This window comes from Magallana gigas, chromosome 1 (assembly GCF_963853765.1).
Source record: "Magallana gigas chromosome 1, xbMagGiga1.1, whole genome shotgun sequence".
In the NCBI taxonomy this organism is placed as follows: Eukaryota; Metazoa; Mollusca; class Bivalvia; order Ostreida; family Ostreidae; genus Magallana; species Magallana gigas.
In genome coordinates this window covers 31,014,668-31,032,035 of record NC_088853.1, presented here as the reverse complement: position 1 = coordinate 31,032,035, position 17,368 = coordinate 31,014,668, and the positions used below count along the sequence as shown (strand labels likewise).

The following is a 17,368-nucleotide window of genomic DNA, read 5'->3' as shown; positions in this document are numbered from 1 at the left end:
AAGTATTATCAGTGTACTCAGGCTCTTTGGCCTTTTGGATATAAGTAACCTCAACCAAATCTGTGACGTCATACGCAACTTCGTCAGTCTCCTCGAAAAAATTCACAAACTCCCATGTCCCTTTGCTAGCGATATCATGTGCGCTGGTACCCGAGACCCAAGCAGCGGATGCCGCCCCAATGCGGAACGAATGGGGTTGGTTGTTTAACCCCTTTTTTTGAGTGCTAAATTAAAAACGGATGCAAATTGGTACCTAAATGGTACTCTAAATTCTTGGAATCGATTTTTTTTTATCCCTAACTTTTATATTTGAATTAGGAACACGCCAAAACCTAAACCGACTTTGAAAACAGAAAAAAAAAAATATTGTTGTTCTGTTAACAAACATTTTACCATTATTCCTTAAATATGAAACAACGCAAAAGTGTTGATGTTAATGTGCTTTATTTTTTTTCATGTGCATGTATTTATCTAAAGAGCCTACATTCTTTCTTAATTTAACTATTAGTGTCCACGTTGAAGTTATTTTAGGGTTTCAATAAGACGACTATATTATAAAAGTCTCTCTTCAAATAAACTTCCTTGTTGCATTTAAAAAGAAGATATCAGCCAACTGGTCTTGATTCTTAAAATGGAGACCTATATATAATGGTAAGATTTATAGGATATATATTGTTTGTTATATAATTCAATGAATAGATTGCAAGTCTTACCATTTATATGTACGGTAATGATACGCTTAAATCTTATTGTTTTACCTTATACTTGCAAATTCATTTTTATATAGGAACAAAATAAGATACCAACTTGCATCGTTTCTGTATTATGTGTTATCGTTTAAATTGTCGCACCATTCTCTATTGGCCTATTCGTTTCATTGACTGCTTGATTTAATAACGCTACATTTAGGAAAGTTCTGATATAGCACATATTTGTAATTTTTCTCTTACAATATCAAGTGGCAAGATTAACATTTTTTCATAACGCTAGATAAATCAGAAAAGTAACAAAATTATTATTAGTCAATGATTTATACTTACAATTAAAGCCTTTGGTTATTTAAGCGGAGTTAAAAGAATCAAAACTGGTCATTAATCATTGGTGTGCTGTGTATCTTTTCTCAAAGATGTCAATATGCAGCCTGCGTCACCAAGTAAAGCATTTTCCTATTTTTCCAATATTAATTGATCAAATTTACTTGATTTATTGTAACTGTTGGTCGAGAACATTAATTTAAAGACTTATTTTTTGGGAGTTGATTTTAATCAACTCTCCTATGCAGTTACTCTGGCAAACCGAAAGTGAAACAGTGTTTGGACCTAAGCACGAATCATTACTTAGGTCTTGAAAAAATAAGCGATTTTACTGTAATGTATGCTGAACCATTGTTTTTTTTTCTTTCGAAAAAACGTATTACGAATACATTGAAAATAGTCCGATTTTAAATAGTACGAACAATTCGGATATTTTTTGTAGTCGAATGTATTCCTACGTCATAGTATTCACCCAGACACTCGGCTGTCTCCGTAAATTTCCGACAAGAAGATAGTCTCTCTTGTTTGTCGGAGATTAACGGAGACAGCCGGTCATCTGGTTTAACGAGACAAGAGTTTGATCATGCTTGGATCCATACAATTTTCAGAAATATTTCGATTACTGATACATTATTTGATGGAATTAATTCTCTCTTTAAATATTATCACAACCGTATTTGTATAGGTTTTCTCGATTTTTTTTGTCGGTTGTCCGAGAATTTATATTATAAAAATGTACGTAATTCAAACACAGATTTAAAACTACTTGCCATACAAAATAACATATCATTGATTTTATAGTTAATTATTAAAGATAAAATCAACTCCCGTTAGTACTACAATACTTTGATTTTATGTATATATGCTCTCGGTAATTTATTTGTTCGCATAAGTGTCCCTCATTTAATTATGAAATGAGCCGACATTTTTCGAATAACATCTACAAAATAAAAAAAAAAAAATCTATCCGTGCGTGGAAAGAAAAAAAACCCCACTAAATATTGGTGATTTTGTTTGTATTATAAACTTCTTTTTTTTTATTTCAAATAGTATAATTATATAAAATGTCAATCATCGATATATTTTTCTAATAATTATATATTACTTTCTGGTCTCTTTCATAAGTTGGGTAGGTATGCGTCTTTTCCATAAAAAAAGACATCATTGAATAGAACAAGTTGTATAATAAGGAAGTTTGTTTTCAGTAGAATATGTGTAAGAAACATGTTAATGGGTACTCTTATTTCGTCGTCAAAAATACACACTTATTTCATTTTTGAGGAGCATCGCTATCAGCGATGTAGCCTCATTGCTGTCAGCTCACTTCTCTTGGCTTATATACAAGCGGCGTCATAGAACTCAAGTATCAATGCGCCAATAAATACACACTTAATTCATTTTTGAGGCGCATAGCTATCAGCGACGTAGCCTCATTGCTGTCAGCTCACCTCTATTGGCTTATATACAAGCGGCGTCATAGAACTCAAGTATCAATGCGCCAATAAATATATAGTGCCGATCTGATTGTTACGTATTTTCAACCAGGAACATCTATTCAGTATTCGTTTAAAAAATATCAACAAATCATTACAACAGATATCTCCTTTACACATTTAAAAAAAGGAATATCACATGAGTGAGTTTACTGGGTTGCATTAACATTTTAAGTTACCCAAGTCCGTCAGAAGATTCAAGTGAAATCGTTAATCAGGTGGTCAAAAAAGAAAAAAAACAAAGTCTAAGTTTATTTTTATTATATTTTTAATGCATTCTATAGTTCTTTGGTCAGAAGGAACACTTATAACAAAAAGGCGTAAACAAAGAAGATAACAACTTTCTCCCGTCATGTTAAATGATTATACTTGGTAATTAATAATTAAGTCACATTTGTTTTTAGATTCAAACGATGCACATGTTCAACTTTTGTGTGTTGCTGCAAGCAGCGCGTGCTTTTTGCTTTGGTAAGTAAATTTTATATATTAATGTTTATTATATTTTTGGCTCTTGGCATGTTTTATTTAATGCATAAATCAAACATGTACGTATTACTTGTTTTAAATAAAATTGTCATAAATAGATACTTAGTAAGACAGCAGAAAACTAGTTAAATCATTGAAAACACATATAAATACGTTGAATGTGTATTCAAATATTTCATGGTATTCTGCACTACGTATATGTGGCTTATGCTTGAAGAGAATATTGCACTTGGCAAACCTACTTGGCAAGAACATCCTTGGCCAGACGACAGATACTATCATGGTAATAATGCTGTTGACGGTTTGTACTCTGATCGATCGATAACAGGAGGTCAATGTACAACATCAGCCAATAACAAAAGCACCGCTACATGGAGAGTCGACCTTGGTAGTGTGGTCAGCATCAGTCACATCGATATTTACTATAGGACTGATAATAAACCAGGTATGACTTAAAATTATGTATCGTAAAATTTACAATACACATGTAACTTGATAACAAATCGTAGAGGAAAGTTAAACGTATCAATAAACAAATAAAGGACATAATGATACGTCAAACACGAGCTTGATAAAAATAATTCCAATCAAATACTTATATATTCTATATAAAGAGCCAACAGTACACAAATCAAGAATGGCAGGATTTTATTTGTACGTTTCTAAAACAACTTCAAAGGAAGATGGCCATCTCTGTTTTCATGATAATAGCACTATTCATGGCATGTTATCAGAAGACCAGAAAATTAACTGTTCTGTCTATGGACGCTACGTCATTTACTACAACGAACGGAGACCGGATGAAGGATATCCCAATTTCTATTCGCCGTTTGCATACAATGAACTCTGTGAAGTTGAAGTCTATGGTAAGATTGGCGGAGATCATTGTCAATATTTAAAAAAAATAGTTTTTTGTAGAAACATCTTTTTTAAAAATAGTCAAATTAATAATCATTATTAGTGTCTTGGTATTTTCAAACATCCTCTAAACTGTTACAGTAAGATCTCTAACTTATATTAGGCTGCATCGATTCTGGAGTCTATGGGAAGAACTGTACATTGATGTGTCCAGTGAACTGCAAGGAAGGAAAATGTGACATCAACACAGGCCACTGTCTCAACTGTATTCCAGGATATCAGGGACAAAACTGTTACAAAAGTATGTAAACAGAATATTTGCAAAATTAGTCCTAACATTAAAACTCGTGAAGCCATTAATTTAATTTGGATGTCCAAGTTTCCCAGTGGGCAATACACTCGCTTCTTACCGCTGCGACCCGCGTTTGATACCCTTGATCGACAGTGATTGTATGTGGTAGGGTATGGCGGTCTCTCGCTTGGACACGTGGGTTCTCACCGGGTACTTCGGCTTCCTCCCACATCAATGACCACTCGCAATAACATCTGTACCAACGAGAGATATTAATATAAGATAAAGAACTCGTTTATCAATCGTTGTTAAAAAAGTTCATAAAGCGTTGTAAAACAAATTAAGTTTTCGAAAAGTTGATTTCATTTGATATCATCAATCGAAATCACATTCAAAAAAGAAGACAAACTTCACTAAAAGAATATCCCTAAATCTGCAATGCGACCTCATGTACTGTCAAACAGTTAAATGTTACCTATGTTACATTTGAATATATTGAAATATAATGCCATCGTAAATGTCGAACGGCCTTAATTTATACAATATTTTGCAAAACCCAAATTATTCGATGTCTATCAAAAATCAACCTAATACATTTTCCTATATGCTGGGTTGCTACAGTTGGCATTAGAAAATAAAAACCCCGTAATATAATATGCGAGCGTTAATTACTCAAACGCTATTGATACTCCTATAAATAAAAATCAGGTTAGCTCTGAAGATATACCTTAGGTTTGATTAAAATATGTAATAATGTAATCAACGGATTAAGTGCATTAATTTCTTAAGTTGCCATTCAACATGCATTTATTTATTTATATATACGATTTATTAAAACAAACTGGTTAGAGTACTTCAGTGAGTGTGTACTTAGGTTACTATGTTCTTCTTTAAAAACCAGCTCATACTATCAAAGACGATAAAACCACCGGATCTGCATTTATTCTTATAATTGGCGGGATTGTCGCCTCTTTCATCATATTAATAACCACTGTTACTGTAACAATCGTGTACAAAAGGTATGTATTGACTTGATTCAAAGCAGTTGAGGAAAAGAAAAATAATTAAAATTTGCTCTGATATTTTTACTTAATGCATGATTGTATACTATTAATGTTTGTTTGGTGTATGGCTTTTAAACATTTAATTCACGTGTTATTTAAATACAATTTTGAATTTACAAGTAGCCTTCTATGTTTTAGGCAATAATAATTCTACCTTAAACAACATAAAAATGTCACAAGGAAACTAAGACATTCAAACTTTCTGAGGCCGAAGCTGTTTTATGAAACTACAGTGTACCTGATATTTTTTTTTGATTTAATGAAAATGCATAAGTAAAACTTTTTGTTTTTTTATTAAAACATAAATAAAAATACAGTAGTATCGAGATTAAAGAAAAATATCCTATATTTGGCAAATGTTATAATGTATTGGAATGAGTTTTATATGTATAAAAGGACTAAAAGTACCAAGGGAAACAATGAGGAAACAAAACGCAAAGAGGAAAGTTTGACGATAACAAGACCGAAAGGTAGGAAAACTTGCGGTTTTTTTACTAGAGAAATTTATCTTTTCCGAGTTAAACATTTCTGCCGACAAGTATGAAGAATCCAATTAAATTATCAAATCAAAGGGCATATACAACTTTTATAAATCACCTATATTTTTCCTCACTAGATTTATTTGATGTTGTCATTTAAATCAGTAAGTAAAAACAAAATGTTTTCAATTGTATTTTTACAATTTGAGATTACAACTCCATTATCCTTTAAAAAAAGGTAACTTTACACAAAAAGAAAAAGAATACAATAAAATTGTAATAAAATAAAACAACGAATAGAAACAAAGAGCTTGATTGGTTTTAATTCCCCCCTTATTTTTCTGTATAGCAATGTTAATTTACAATCATGAGATCTGTATACAATTGGTTATGACTTTTCATGTAACTCTTTTATTATCAGATCATTATAAATTGTCTATTTTTCACAAACATATTTCAAAGGTTTCATAAAATCAGACTTACATATGATTTTGTTGCCTTCAAATCTTTTATTTTGAATTTTAAAAAAAAGTTTTAATGCTCAAGACGCAAATTCAAATTAACGGAATAAAATATATAATAATGATTAGATACATGTATATTTGTGCTTACAAATTCTCACAAAGCCAACATCCGCCTTCTACACGCACGTTCAATTAGAAATTAAAGCATTCAGATTTGAAAAATATCGTTAATAGTTGTCTTTTTTAAAATGCATAATTATATATTTTTTTAAGGTTTTCCAAAATCAAGGCTTCATTCGTCTATCACATGTCTTAAAATTGACATAGAAGATGGTCTTGCTCAGCCAGGGTTTTCCAAATCATTTAGCAAAGACGTTGAACAAACACAGAAAGTTAGCCAGAGCAAGAAAATAGATGACGATGTCGATATCGACGAAAAAATACACGAGGAAAACCCGTATGGAGATTTGTATGTAAATGAAAAACCAATCCCTGATATTGCAGTAGCTAACTTGGGAAATGTAATTGAGGAGAATTCAAAAAATGAAGATGACGAGTTTAAGAAGAATTATTCGGTATGTAAATGCACATTGCACTTGTAAATGCAATTAAATTCATAAAAACTACAGAAACGCAGAATTTACATCATGCAAACGCATTATATATATATGTTTATAATGAATATCCAGTTCTTAATGAAACACACGATCATTTATTTCTGAATAAGTGTCTTAAAATTAATAATAATAATAATCAGTGTTTAAATAAATTTTGCTAGCTATTGCTTTTTTAAGCTTGGTTACAAAAAACTTTGTTTGAATATTATGATTTAAATTCATAGTGACTTGGAGTCATTTGATTTTTTTATATACACATATGTAATCAGACACAGGGCAACCTTTATATATATATATATATATATATATATATATATATATATATATATATATATATATATATATAGCACAGAGAAATTCACTTTTGTTGGAGCTCCACCTTCCACCCCGACCGAGGCTTGAACTCACGACCTCTGGAACCCATTCTCCTAGCAGTGAGCGGCAACCGCGCTCCCCACTCGGCTATCTAGGCAAGACAAAAAATCTTGCTTTCGATAACGAACAGAACCTAGCACGCTGGCCGCGCACTACACAGTAGCTTGAGATACAGGTGGAATACAGTTAAACGGCAATTTGTAGAGGATCGGAACGATACACATTGCACAGATACAAACATATACAATAAGCACAAATATTGCAATAACTCTGAAATTGACATGTACCTGCCCATAGTGAATGCTAGTCACTGCTAGGAGAATGGGTTCCAGAGGTCGTGAGTTCAAGCCTCGGTCGGGGCGGAAGGTCGAGCTCCAACAAAAGTGAATTTTTCTGCCTTATATTATTACTTATTAGGTTAGTTACTGACTCACTACGGAAATATATTGGTTTGATCAATCTCATAGATGGCGAGGCGAAGCCGAGCCGTCTATGAGATTGATCAACCCAATATATTTCCGTAGTGAGTCAGTAACTTACCTAATAAGTGTTTTGTTTTCCCGAGGACTATCAACCGACATATTTATTCACAAATACGTAAAGCTATGTATACTGGTATACAAGATGCCTAACATCTCGTCCAATTTAACTCATTTAAACTCTTCAAAATTTTCAATCTCACCTTTCAAATATTCTTTAAAAATCCTTGCTTCACCCATGTTTACTTACAATGTTTTGTTGCTATTCAGTTTTAAATGTTTTCTCCCTTTCCTCTGCAGAGATTTGAGCAAATTTTGACGCTGCCATTTTGTTCTGCTCCAGACAAAACAATGTGACGTCAATATTCTAAGGGCAACTACTCTAATTTTAAAGAATTTCAAAGGGCAACTACTCCAAATACTTTAAGAACTTACGGCATGCGGTTTATGTATTAAATACTATGAAATGTCGAAATGAGTAAGCGAAGCGTCGACCAATGACGGCCATATTGCCTAATATTATTTCTCACAGAACAAATATAGAGATATATGAGGCAATCACGTGCTACGTTTAAACCAATGAAAATGTGACATTTCAGTCCAAGGGAAAACAAATATCTATATCATTCACTATGGGCAGGTACATGTCAATTTGAGAGTTATTGCAATGTTTGTGCTTATATATATATAAATACATACCAGACTTTATTATACGGCGAGAGGTATCCCTGTGATATCGGTAAACTTCCTGAAAATCTCACAAAGAACAGATTCAAAACGACATTTCCATGTAAGTATAAACTGTCTTTTAAATAGATAACATCAAAATACATAAACTAAATTGTCAATTAACTAAAAAGAACAAACTAACAATGAAAGAAAGGACTAAGTGCGGTTTTATGCATTTTTTGCCCCCAAAGTCAAAGTTTTAGAAAGAGCTTTAAAAATAAGGTGAAAGATAGTTAAAATCATATTGGAAATAAAGGTGTTAAAGGTTATCCCCACAGTGACGTCATAAAGTAGAAACGACGTCATGAAGATTGCATTATTTTGATAAATTGATGTGTTTTTTTAACAAAATATGGGTGTTTTCCGATGGTTTTTCGACTGGGAAACATCGAGCGCAGGCTTGCTCAAGTACAATTTTTTAGTATAATGTGTATAACTATCTGAGGAGAAAAATATGTTAAAATCGCACTTGAGCAGACCTGCGCTCTATACTTCCGAATGCAAAATATACAGCAAAAATGAGAATATTTTCATTTGTTTGCAAATTTGCGGGAAATATGTCATTTTGGTGACGTCATAGATAAAAAGTGAATGAGCAATGATGACTAAAATCAAGATTAAAGTTATAGGCATCCTTCATGCAATGATTTTTGAAGATTTTATTTTTATACGACACTATTTAAAAATTGGTTGAAATAGGGGGCAGATATTTGACCATACTGCACATAGTCCTTTCATTATTGATCAAACAATGAACCTTTTAGATGACCATTCAAGAGTAAAACTGGTAAACAAAGAGTCGGACTACATCAATGCAAATTATATTGACGTAAGTGTGATTAAGTAATGAAATCTAATAATCGCCAAAATCAATCTAATGAAACACAGTTTGCTTTACCTATAAATGTTTCAAAGCTCGTTCTGCGTTTCAAAGGGTATTTACCAAGAAAATCGCTACATCGCAACACAAGGTAATTATTTATGACTATTATCTTAATATTATTTCATAAATTATAAATTTAATTTTCTTGTGAAATGTAAGTATATCTTTTTAACAGGCCCAACTCAAAACACGGTTGGAGACTTTTGGTTAATGGTTTGGCAAGAACATGTAGAACAAATTGTCATGCTCACGAATCTCATTGAAGGGTCAAAGGTAATAAGTGGCATTAACTATTTCCCTTTCTTTCTGTTTTTCTTCATGCACTACTAACTGTAAAAGTAATTATTTTCTTTAAAATGACTTTTAATTTTGTAGAAAAAATGTTACCAGTATTGGCCAGATTTAGAAGAAGCCATGGCCTGTGACATGTTAACATTACATACAGATAGAGAACGACACTACGCTTGTTACAGCATCCGTGTACTGCGATTGACGAATATTAAACAGGTTTGATTTTCTTAAAACTTTGACTGTATCTGTATATATACAATCGTATCTCTAAAAGGGTGTTTTCTTTCCATAGAAACAAATAGAGAATATCGGCATAAATAAAACCATTGTAAGGTTCGGTATTTTCAACAATATTTTCAAATATTGTTAAAGCGGTAATGTTATATGTTTATTCAACGTTGATAACACAATAGCAGAAATAATCTTTATTCTCTTTATTCTGGCGATTAAAAAAGTAATTATTAATGTTTTCTCATGCTGCGAAAACTCACCGCAGCGAAGTTTTTGTGAGTAAAGAAAATGATTCAAACACCAATATTGAGATGAGATATGTCTTTTATTGCAAATGACAAAAGCAATCGAAAAAAAATTGTATCAAATAAGGAATCAATCTCTAAGCTATTTTCACAATGCAAAGAAAACTTATCGATATACTGATTCCCCTATATTTACATTTTTGTTTAAGTTATTTAGAATATGAAATTAGTCTAAAACGTCCCGTTGAAGCGACGATGGTTCTTCATTCATGACAGATACTATTACGTTAAATGCTAAATCAACTGCTTAGCTGAAAAACGAAATGAAATGTTTATTTTGCACGATTCAATGAACTATAATGTAAATGCAAATGTTCGTAATACGAACCATTTTTTTCGGATATTAAGTAAGATTTTTCAAACATTGCTGAGGAATAAAGACTTTTTAATCTCTAAATATCTTTCTAAACATTTGAAATTAAGATGACGATTTTTAAATCAATATATTCAGGGGAATGAGTGTAGAACAATCACACAGTATCATTACACCGCCTGGCCGGATCACGGTACACCCAATCCGCTTTGTCTCTTGATGTTCCACAACCACGTGACAAGAACGAAATTAAGCCAGTTAAAGGTTCCTACTTTAGTCCACTGCAGGTAATTCCCGTTTTAATTTCGAAGATATCTTTTCAGCACATTTGCTTAATTGCGTGACATGTATAAATACGTCATTGTTCTAACGACGTGCATTCAATAGTATGGAAAAATTCAAAGTTTTCTTCTGAAAACGCTCCCCTTTTGCTTTTTAGCTCACCTGAGCTGAAAGCTCAAGTGAGCTATTCTGATCACATTTTGTCCGTCGTCCGTCTGTCCGTCCGTCTGTCTGTCCGTCTGTCCGTCTGTAAACTTTTTACATTTTGAACTTCTTCTCTTAAACCTCTTATCCAATTTCAACCAAATTTGGCACAAAGCACCCTTATGGGAGGGCGAATATAAATTGCAGAAATAAAAGTCCGATCTGTATTCAAAGCGGAGAAAACCTTGAAACTGTAGAAAAAGGGGGGTGCATTTTTAAAAATCTTCTTCTCAAGAACCACCGAGTTAATCTTAACGTAATTTAGCATAAATCATCCTTAGGGAAAGGAAAATATAAATTGCAAAAATTATAGGCGATTTCTGTTCCAAATTTGAGATAATTGCGAAAATACTTATAAAGAATGGCTCGTTATTCCATATATCGTAGACTGGCAATTCATTGCGATAGACTGGTCTTATGACAGGCATCGCCAGTCTACCGCATCTCGAAAACGAGGTTCTTTGTTTGAGGCTGGCAGTTTGTTGTGCAACAGTTCACGTGCGAATATAATCTATGAAACATGGAAATAACATTGGTGCCGATTATTGTGAAGTAAATTGAGGTTAAATATTTCAACGCGTTGTCATTTTCACTTGTGATGGTGGTTTTAGCTTGTTTTCATTTTTTCGTTTCATTTTGCTTTTTAACTTGGGAAACAATCGCCTTGTATTTGGAATATAGACTTCGGTAAATGTTTACCTGCGAAAATGATAAAATCTGATGCATTAGCAACGTACTAAAGTGCATTTCCCTCTGTTTTTATTGTTTATTAATTAATTTTCTAATTGTTCCAACAAGGATCAAACAAGTGTGTTGGTATTAGCTTGTTCGGATTTTCGTTTCGTTTTCATTATTTACGCTTTTAAACCTGGAAACTATCGTCTACAGGTATTTCGTGATTTTTACGTATCAATTCAAACAGATACTTCGGTAAATCAAACAGTTAACTGTTTACCTGCGCAAATTAAGCAAAATCTGATGTAGGGGTACTGAAATACAATTCCTTCTATCGGTAATTCGGCATTTTCTTTTGCGTAATGGTAGATTAATGCAATAGATTTTGTTGAGATGCTCGACATTTTCTCGAGTTTATTCAGTTTAAATAGAGTTTGATATCGCTGACGGAAATATGTAGGTATATACATGTATATATATATATATATGATTCATTTTGAAAAAATAAATTGCGTTCTTTATTTGTTATAGTGCATGTTTCTTGTGTTTAATTGTTTACAATTTCTATTTACTAGCCATATTTGAGTGTTAAGCTTCGAATTGTAAGCAAGATACAAAGATTTGCTCACAATTTTATGTTTGTACACAGATCTTAAAAACTAAAGATTAAAAAAGTAAAAAAATTGTCAATATTTATTAAGAAAATGTTCAAAGTCTGTTCTTCCAGAAACCAACTTTAACAACTTATTGTATTGTAAACTTAATCTTTTTAGCTCACCTGAGGGTGGGGCCACAATGGGGGGGGGGGGGGTCGAAGTTTTACATAGGAATATATACAGTATATCTTTAAAAATCTTCTTCTCAGAAACTAATCAGCCAGAGGAAAGCTGACACTTGTGTGGATGCATCCTCAGGTAGTGTAGATTCATAGTTATAAAAATCATGACCACCTGGGGTAGGGTGGGGCCACAATGGGGGATCGAAGTTTTACATAGGAATATATACAGTATATCTTTAAAAATCTGCTTCTCAGAAACAAATCAGCCAGGAAAGCTGACACTTGTGTGGATGCATCCTCAGGTAGTGTAAATTCAAAGTTGTGAAAATCGTGACCCCCGGGGGTAGGGTGGGGCCACAATGGGGGATCGAAGTTTAACATATGAATATATAGAGTAAATCTTTAAAAATCTTCTTCTCAGAAACTAATCAGCCGGCAAAGCTGAAACTTGTGTGGAAGCATCCTCAGGTAGTGTAGATTCAAAGTTGTGAAAATAATAACCTCTGGGGGTAGGTTGGGGCCACAATGGGGGATCGAAGTTTAACATATGATTATATAGAGTAAATCTTTAAAAATCTTCTTCTCAGAAACTAATTAGCTTGGAAAGCTGGCACTTGTGTGGAAGCATCCTCAAGTAGTGTAGATTCAAATTTGTGAAAATCATGACCCCTGGGGGTAGGTTTTGGGCCACAATGGGAGGTCGATGTTTTACATAGGAATAAACAGAGTAAATATTTAAAAATCTTCTTCTCAAAATCTAATCAGCCAGGAAAGCTGAAACTTGTGTGAAAGCATCCTCAGGTTGTGTAGATTCAAGGTTGTGAAAATCATGATCCTCAGGGGTAGGGTGGGGCCACAATGGGGGGTCAAAGTTTAACAAAGGATTATATAGGGTAAATCTTTAAAAATCTTCTCAGAAACTAATCAGCCAGATGATTCTTTATAATTATTAAGACTTTGGCCCCAGGACAATTCTTTGGCCTCACGAGAAGGTTCAGAGTTTGATGTACGTTTATATCCGATATATAAACTATTGTTAAGAATCTTTTTGAGAACTGCAATACTCAACATATGATATGACTATAAAATCATCCTGTCAGAAAGGGGACTAATGATTATAAACATAAGAATATCCAGGGGAAAATGGATTTTATTTATACAGGATCTACATGTATTATTGTACATTGTCCAAATAGTTTGTATTATGACTCCATTAAGCTGATTTTATCATACCTATTGTTCCTCAGGTGAGCGATGTGGCCCATGGGCCTCTTGTTGTTCCTTTGATTTGGGTAAAAAATAATCTGTCTATGACAAAATATTGAAAGTTTTCTCCTTAATCGATTTCAATAGAACCCATTTATTAGGTTTTTGTAGTTTTGTTTCAAATTGCCCAAATATGAAGAAAACAACACATATTATATGCAATCTTATCCTCAAAATTGACAAGGGTCTGTATGAAAAATGTTTGAAACAAACTTTTTTCTTTTATTAACATATTCAATAACACTATGACATATCTATATTCTGTGCTTGACGTTTGCGTACCAAATATACTCATATCGATTATTTTTTATATATATATCAATGTAGTGCTGGAATTGGAAGAACGGGAACCTATATTGCGATTGATGCTTTATACGAAGAAGGCAAACAAAAATCTAAAATTAACATTGCAGAATGCGTGAGGAAAATGCGAGAAAAGAGAATGAATATGGTCCAAACTTATGTAAACATAACCTTGTCATTGTTGTATACATGTATATCATTTAAAACATTTTGGCGGTTAGAAACGTTATAAATCTTCTTAAATATGTTGTATGTGTGCAATTATGAGCATATTAAACAATACCTATTTTCTGTGATCTTTAAAAAGAAGTATATGAAACTTTTTTTCTCATTATTTTTTTTTCAAAACAGTATACTGTGCTTACAGGAACAATACAAGACAATATTTGTGACTCTGCACGAAATGTTTAAAGCCCCTGTTGGCGTTCAAACAGCAAATGAGTTCTTTCTTAAATCACAATCGGCAAACAATAAGCATCCTGCATATGTGTCATCATTACGAAAAGAGTTTCAGGTGGGTGAATAAATACGCTTATTTGTTATTTTGCAAAAAAAAATGAGAATTTTTTAACTAACAATCATAGTTACTTTTGAAAATCTTTCGAAAAAAACAGATCTATCTATTTAAACAGTAAGAGTTTTTGAAAAGCAATACATCTTAAACGAGTTTCTGTAATATTTTATAGAGGCTTCTGTCGATTCGACATCAGTACTCAGAATACGATTTCAAAATGGCATTGCAGTACAAATCAGTTTCAACGTCGATTCTCCCCCGTAAGAAAAATTGTTTTGTAAATTCTTTTATTTTGATGTAAATAAAAAGAAAGAGTAATCACATCATTTATAAATTATTACTCTGTTGTTTTATTTATCGCTTTCAAAAAATGTACACTTGATACCATTTTTATGCTTTAGTTGACAAGTACGTTGTGTTCTTGCCTTCAAGTGTTCCAAAACGTGGAAACTACATTAACGCAATATTCTTGCCCGTAAGTTATTTTACTAACTTTAAAAATGAAATTAGCAAACTTAAATTTCAATATGATACTTAACAGTTATGTTTTCTCTTGTAGTCTTTAACCTGTCAGAACGCGTTTATCGCCACCCATTATCCGACCACAGGAGATTCTATAGACTTTATACGACTGATTACCGATTATGAATCTAAAGTAGTTGTTTGTATGGATCCTCTCTGCCATGTGGAGTTCGTAAGAAAATTTTACAACATCAGTTATTTAATTTGGTTTCGTTTACCTAAAAGTTACATCTGCCCAGAAATTAAATAATCATATTCGAATCTGTGGCCAACTATTGATTATACTGTTGTGTTTTTTAGGCAAATGAGTGGCTACCGACTGTAACAGAATCCAAGACTGTGTCACCCTACAAGATTAAACAACAACAAGAATTGTCAACGGGATTTAAATGCAGTAAACTTGAGATTTCAAAAGAGAAGGTTACATGCGAATTTTCTTTCTTTTTGTAACATTTGTAAAAAGGCCTGATTGCGTGGGTTTCATTTCTTTGTGACTTTATACATATTCTGATGAAGCACATATCTTTGTCATAGAGGAAGATATTTAAATTGCAATGCTAATATAATACTAATTTCATTTACTTGCTAAAATATTGAAGCTAAACATATCATATATAAAATTGAAAGGGGAATCGGTGCTCCTCTAGCCTTCTCAGTGTGGTTATCTTAAGATATTTTATATCAATACCCACTATTTTCTTTTAACAGTCAAGTGATGAAGTTTGGGTGGTTGACATAATTGAGCCAAATAGCATCCTTTCACAGGACAATCCACAGACGACATCACAAATTCTTGGTTTAGTATCCTATGTACAGAACGTTAAAACAGACAACCCGGTCACTGTCGTCAGCAGGTAGTGCTCGAAATATGATGTATAATGTGTTGATGTGTGTTATCCACATCCCTAATTGAGTAAATTGTATATCAATTGCGTCAATGAAATATGAAACTCTTCCATTCAGTCAACTGAAAGGTAACTGAAAGGTGACTGAATGGCATAGTTATGCAATTCAGTCACCTTTCCAGACTATTCAGTTAACATTCAGTTGACTGATTGGCAGAGCTTCATGCTGTGATATCTTTTCTTTATCTGTATTCATCAAAAATGCCAAATCTGTATAAATCTAATGGGAAAGGTATGCTTTAGAATTGATTATTCAACAAAGTGTCTGATGAACAGGATTTCCTTATGGTTACAAATGCAAAAATAATCCGACCGATGTGGCTTTTTATTTGTACAGTAATTTTTTGGTATCTTATTAATATAGCTTCTGTCACCATATCCGGAACATTGCTGATCTTATGAAATAAAAACTATAATTACAATTGCATGTTCTCTTTTATTCTAAGGGATGGTGCTGCTCTATGTGGTGTCTTCTGTGCTGTATACAACCTGATACAACAACTGACAATGGACGAGGAGATAGACGTGTTCTCTGTGGTCAGACTCCTACAAACACGACGCCCTGAACTGTGCTCAACCTTGGTAATAAGAATGCTACAAGTTGTATTTTTATTCATTGTTTTCTTATAATTGGTACACACGGTAAGGATTTCATTAGAAATAATGTTGATACATGTATCTACACAATTTATTACTTTATGATGAATTACGTTTAACCTTAAAAAAGAGTCAACGTTTCTGTCCTAAATTCATTTACTTACAGGAGGAGTACATCATGGTACACAACGCTTTGATGAAATTTTTAGATAAAAACAAGTGAACATACCATACACAACCAGTAATGTGCTACTGATACATGTAGTTACATGTACTCAGAGACCAAGAGCTATTGTTTGTTTCAAAACATTGTTAAGACAAACATTTAAGGCAAAAAAAAAAACCTTTTAATATATGTAGCAAAAGTTCGATTTCACTTTGCTAGTTTTCGTGATTAATGCATGTGGGTTTTTTTTAATTCATTATTAATAGATTGTCTACTATAATGGTAACGCAATCAAGCCATGCATGTTATTATTTTATTATTATTATTGAACTCTTTTTATGTAATTATTTATTTAACTCGAGAGAGCTGTTAATTTTTTATTAGAAAGTGTTTGATATATTTTTATGAACACTTCTTTTGTGGTCGTTTTTTGTGGCTACATGTACAAACAGAACAAATACTATTCCATGTCTGCTTCTTTAATCTGTTTCTTCGAGTTACATAAAAAAACATCATAACAACATTCTTACACATGCATTTATATACTTGTAGTAAATACTTAATGTTTTATTTTTCTTTTGTCTTGTTATTATTTTTTTTAAGTCAATGCTATTTTTATTGATAATAAAAGAAAAAAAAACCACTTGTTTTGCAAATTTAAGGATGGGGCCGTTCAATGTTATTTGTAGTACGGCACTCTTCCGGGAAAAACAGTTCCGGTAACATTCTGCAAATAACCACAACACCAACGTTAAGTCACAAT

The 17,368-nt window shown here is 32.6% G+C and overlaps 1 protein-coding gene across 2 annotated transcripts; it reads left to right on the top strand.

Moving 5' to 3' along the window:
• Positions 1 to 596: 596 nt before the first annotated feature.
• Positions 597 to 17,243, top strand: LOC105344922 (receptor-type tyrosine-protein phosphatase T). Of its 2 annotated transcripts, none has more exons than XM_066066005.1 (23): positions 597 to 651; positions 2,932 to 2,995; positions 3,231 to 3,458; positions 3,748 to 3,879; positions 4,035 to 4,172; positions 5,065 to 5,182; positions 5,624 to 5,697; positions 6,444 to 6,745; positions 8,344 to 8,431; positions 9,135 to 9,199; positions 9,305 to 9,341; positions 9,429 to 9,526; positions 9,629 to 9,760; positions 10,532 to 10,680; positions 13,926 to 14,061; positions 14,269 to 14,415; positions 14,588 to 14,675; positions 14,817 to 14,890; positions 14,975 to 15,109; positions 15,238 to 15,357; positions 15,646 to 15,791; positions 16,289 to 16,424; positions 16,606 to 17,243. In XM_066066005.1, exons 1-23 carry the CDS (start codon positions 649 to 651, stop codon positions 16,660 to 16,662), a joined length of 2,667 nt encoding a protein of 888 aa, XP_065922077.1. In that variant the 5' UTR covers positions 597 to 648; the 3' UTR covers positions 16,663 to 17,243. The 2 variants fall into 2 exon arrangements, with proteins under 2 accessions (XP_065922077.1, XP_065922073.1); XM_066066001.1 differs by having other exon boundaries at positions 3,628 to 3,879.
• Positions 17,244 to 17,368: the final 125 nt, after the last annotated feature.

Excerpts from the sequence above, each read along its gene's own strand:
- LOC105344922 (XM_066066001.1), top strand. Across the intron at positions 9,761-10,531 it reads GATTGACGAATATTAAACAG|GGGAATGAGTGTAGAACAAT; the intron begins GTTTGATTTTCT and ends CAATATATTCAG. Across the intron at positions 14,676-14,816 it reads TTCAACGTCGATTCTCCCCC|TTGACAAGTACGTTGTGTTC; the intron begins GTAAGAAAAATT and ends TTTATGCTTTAG.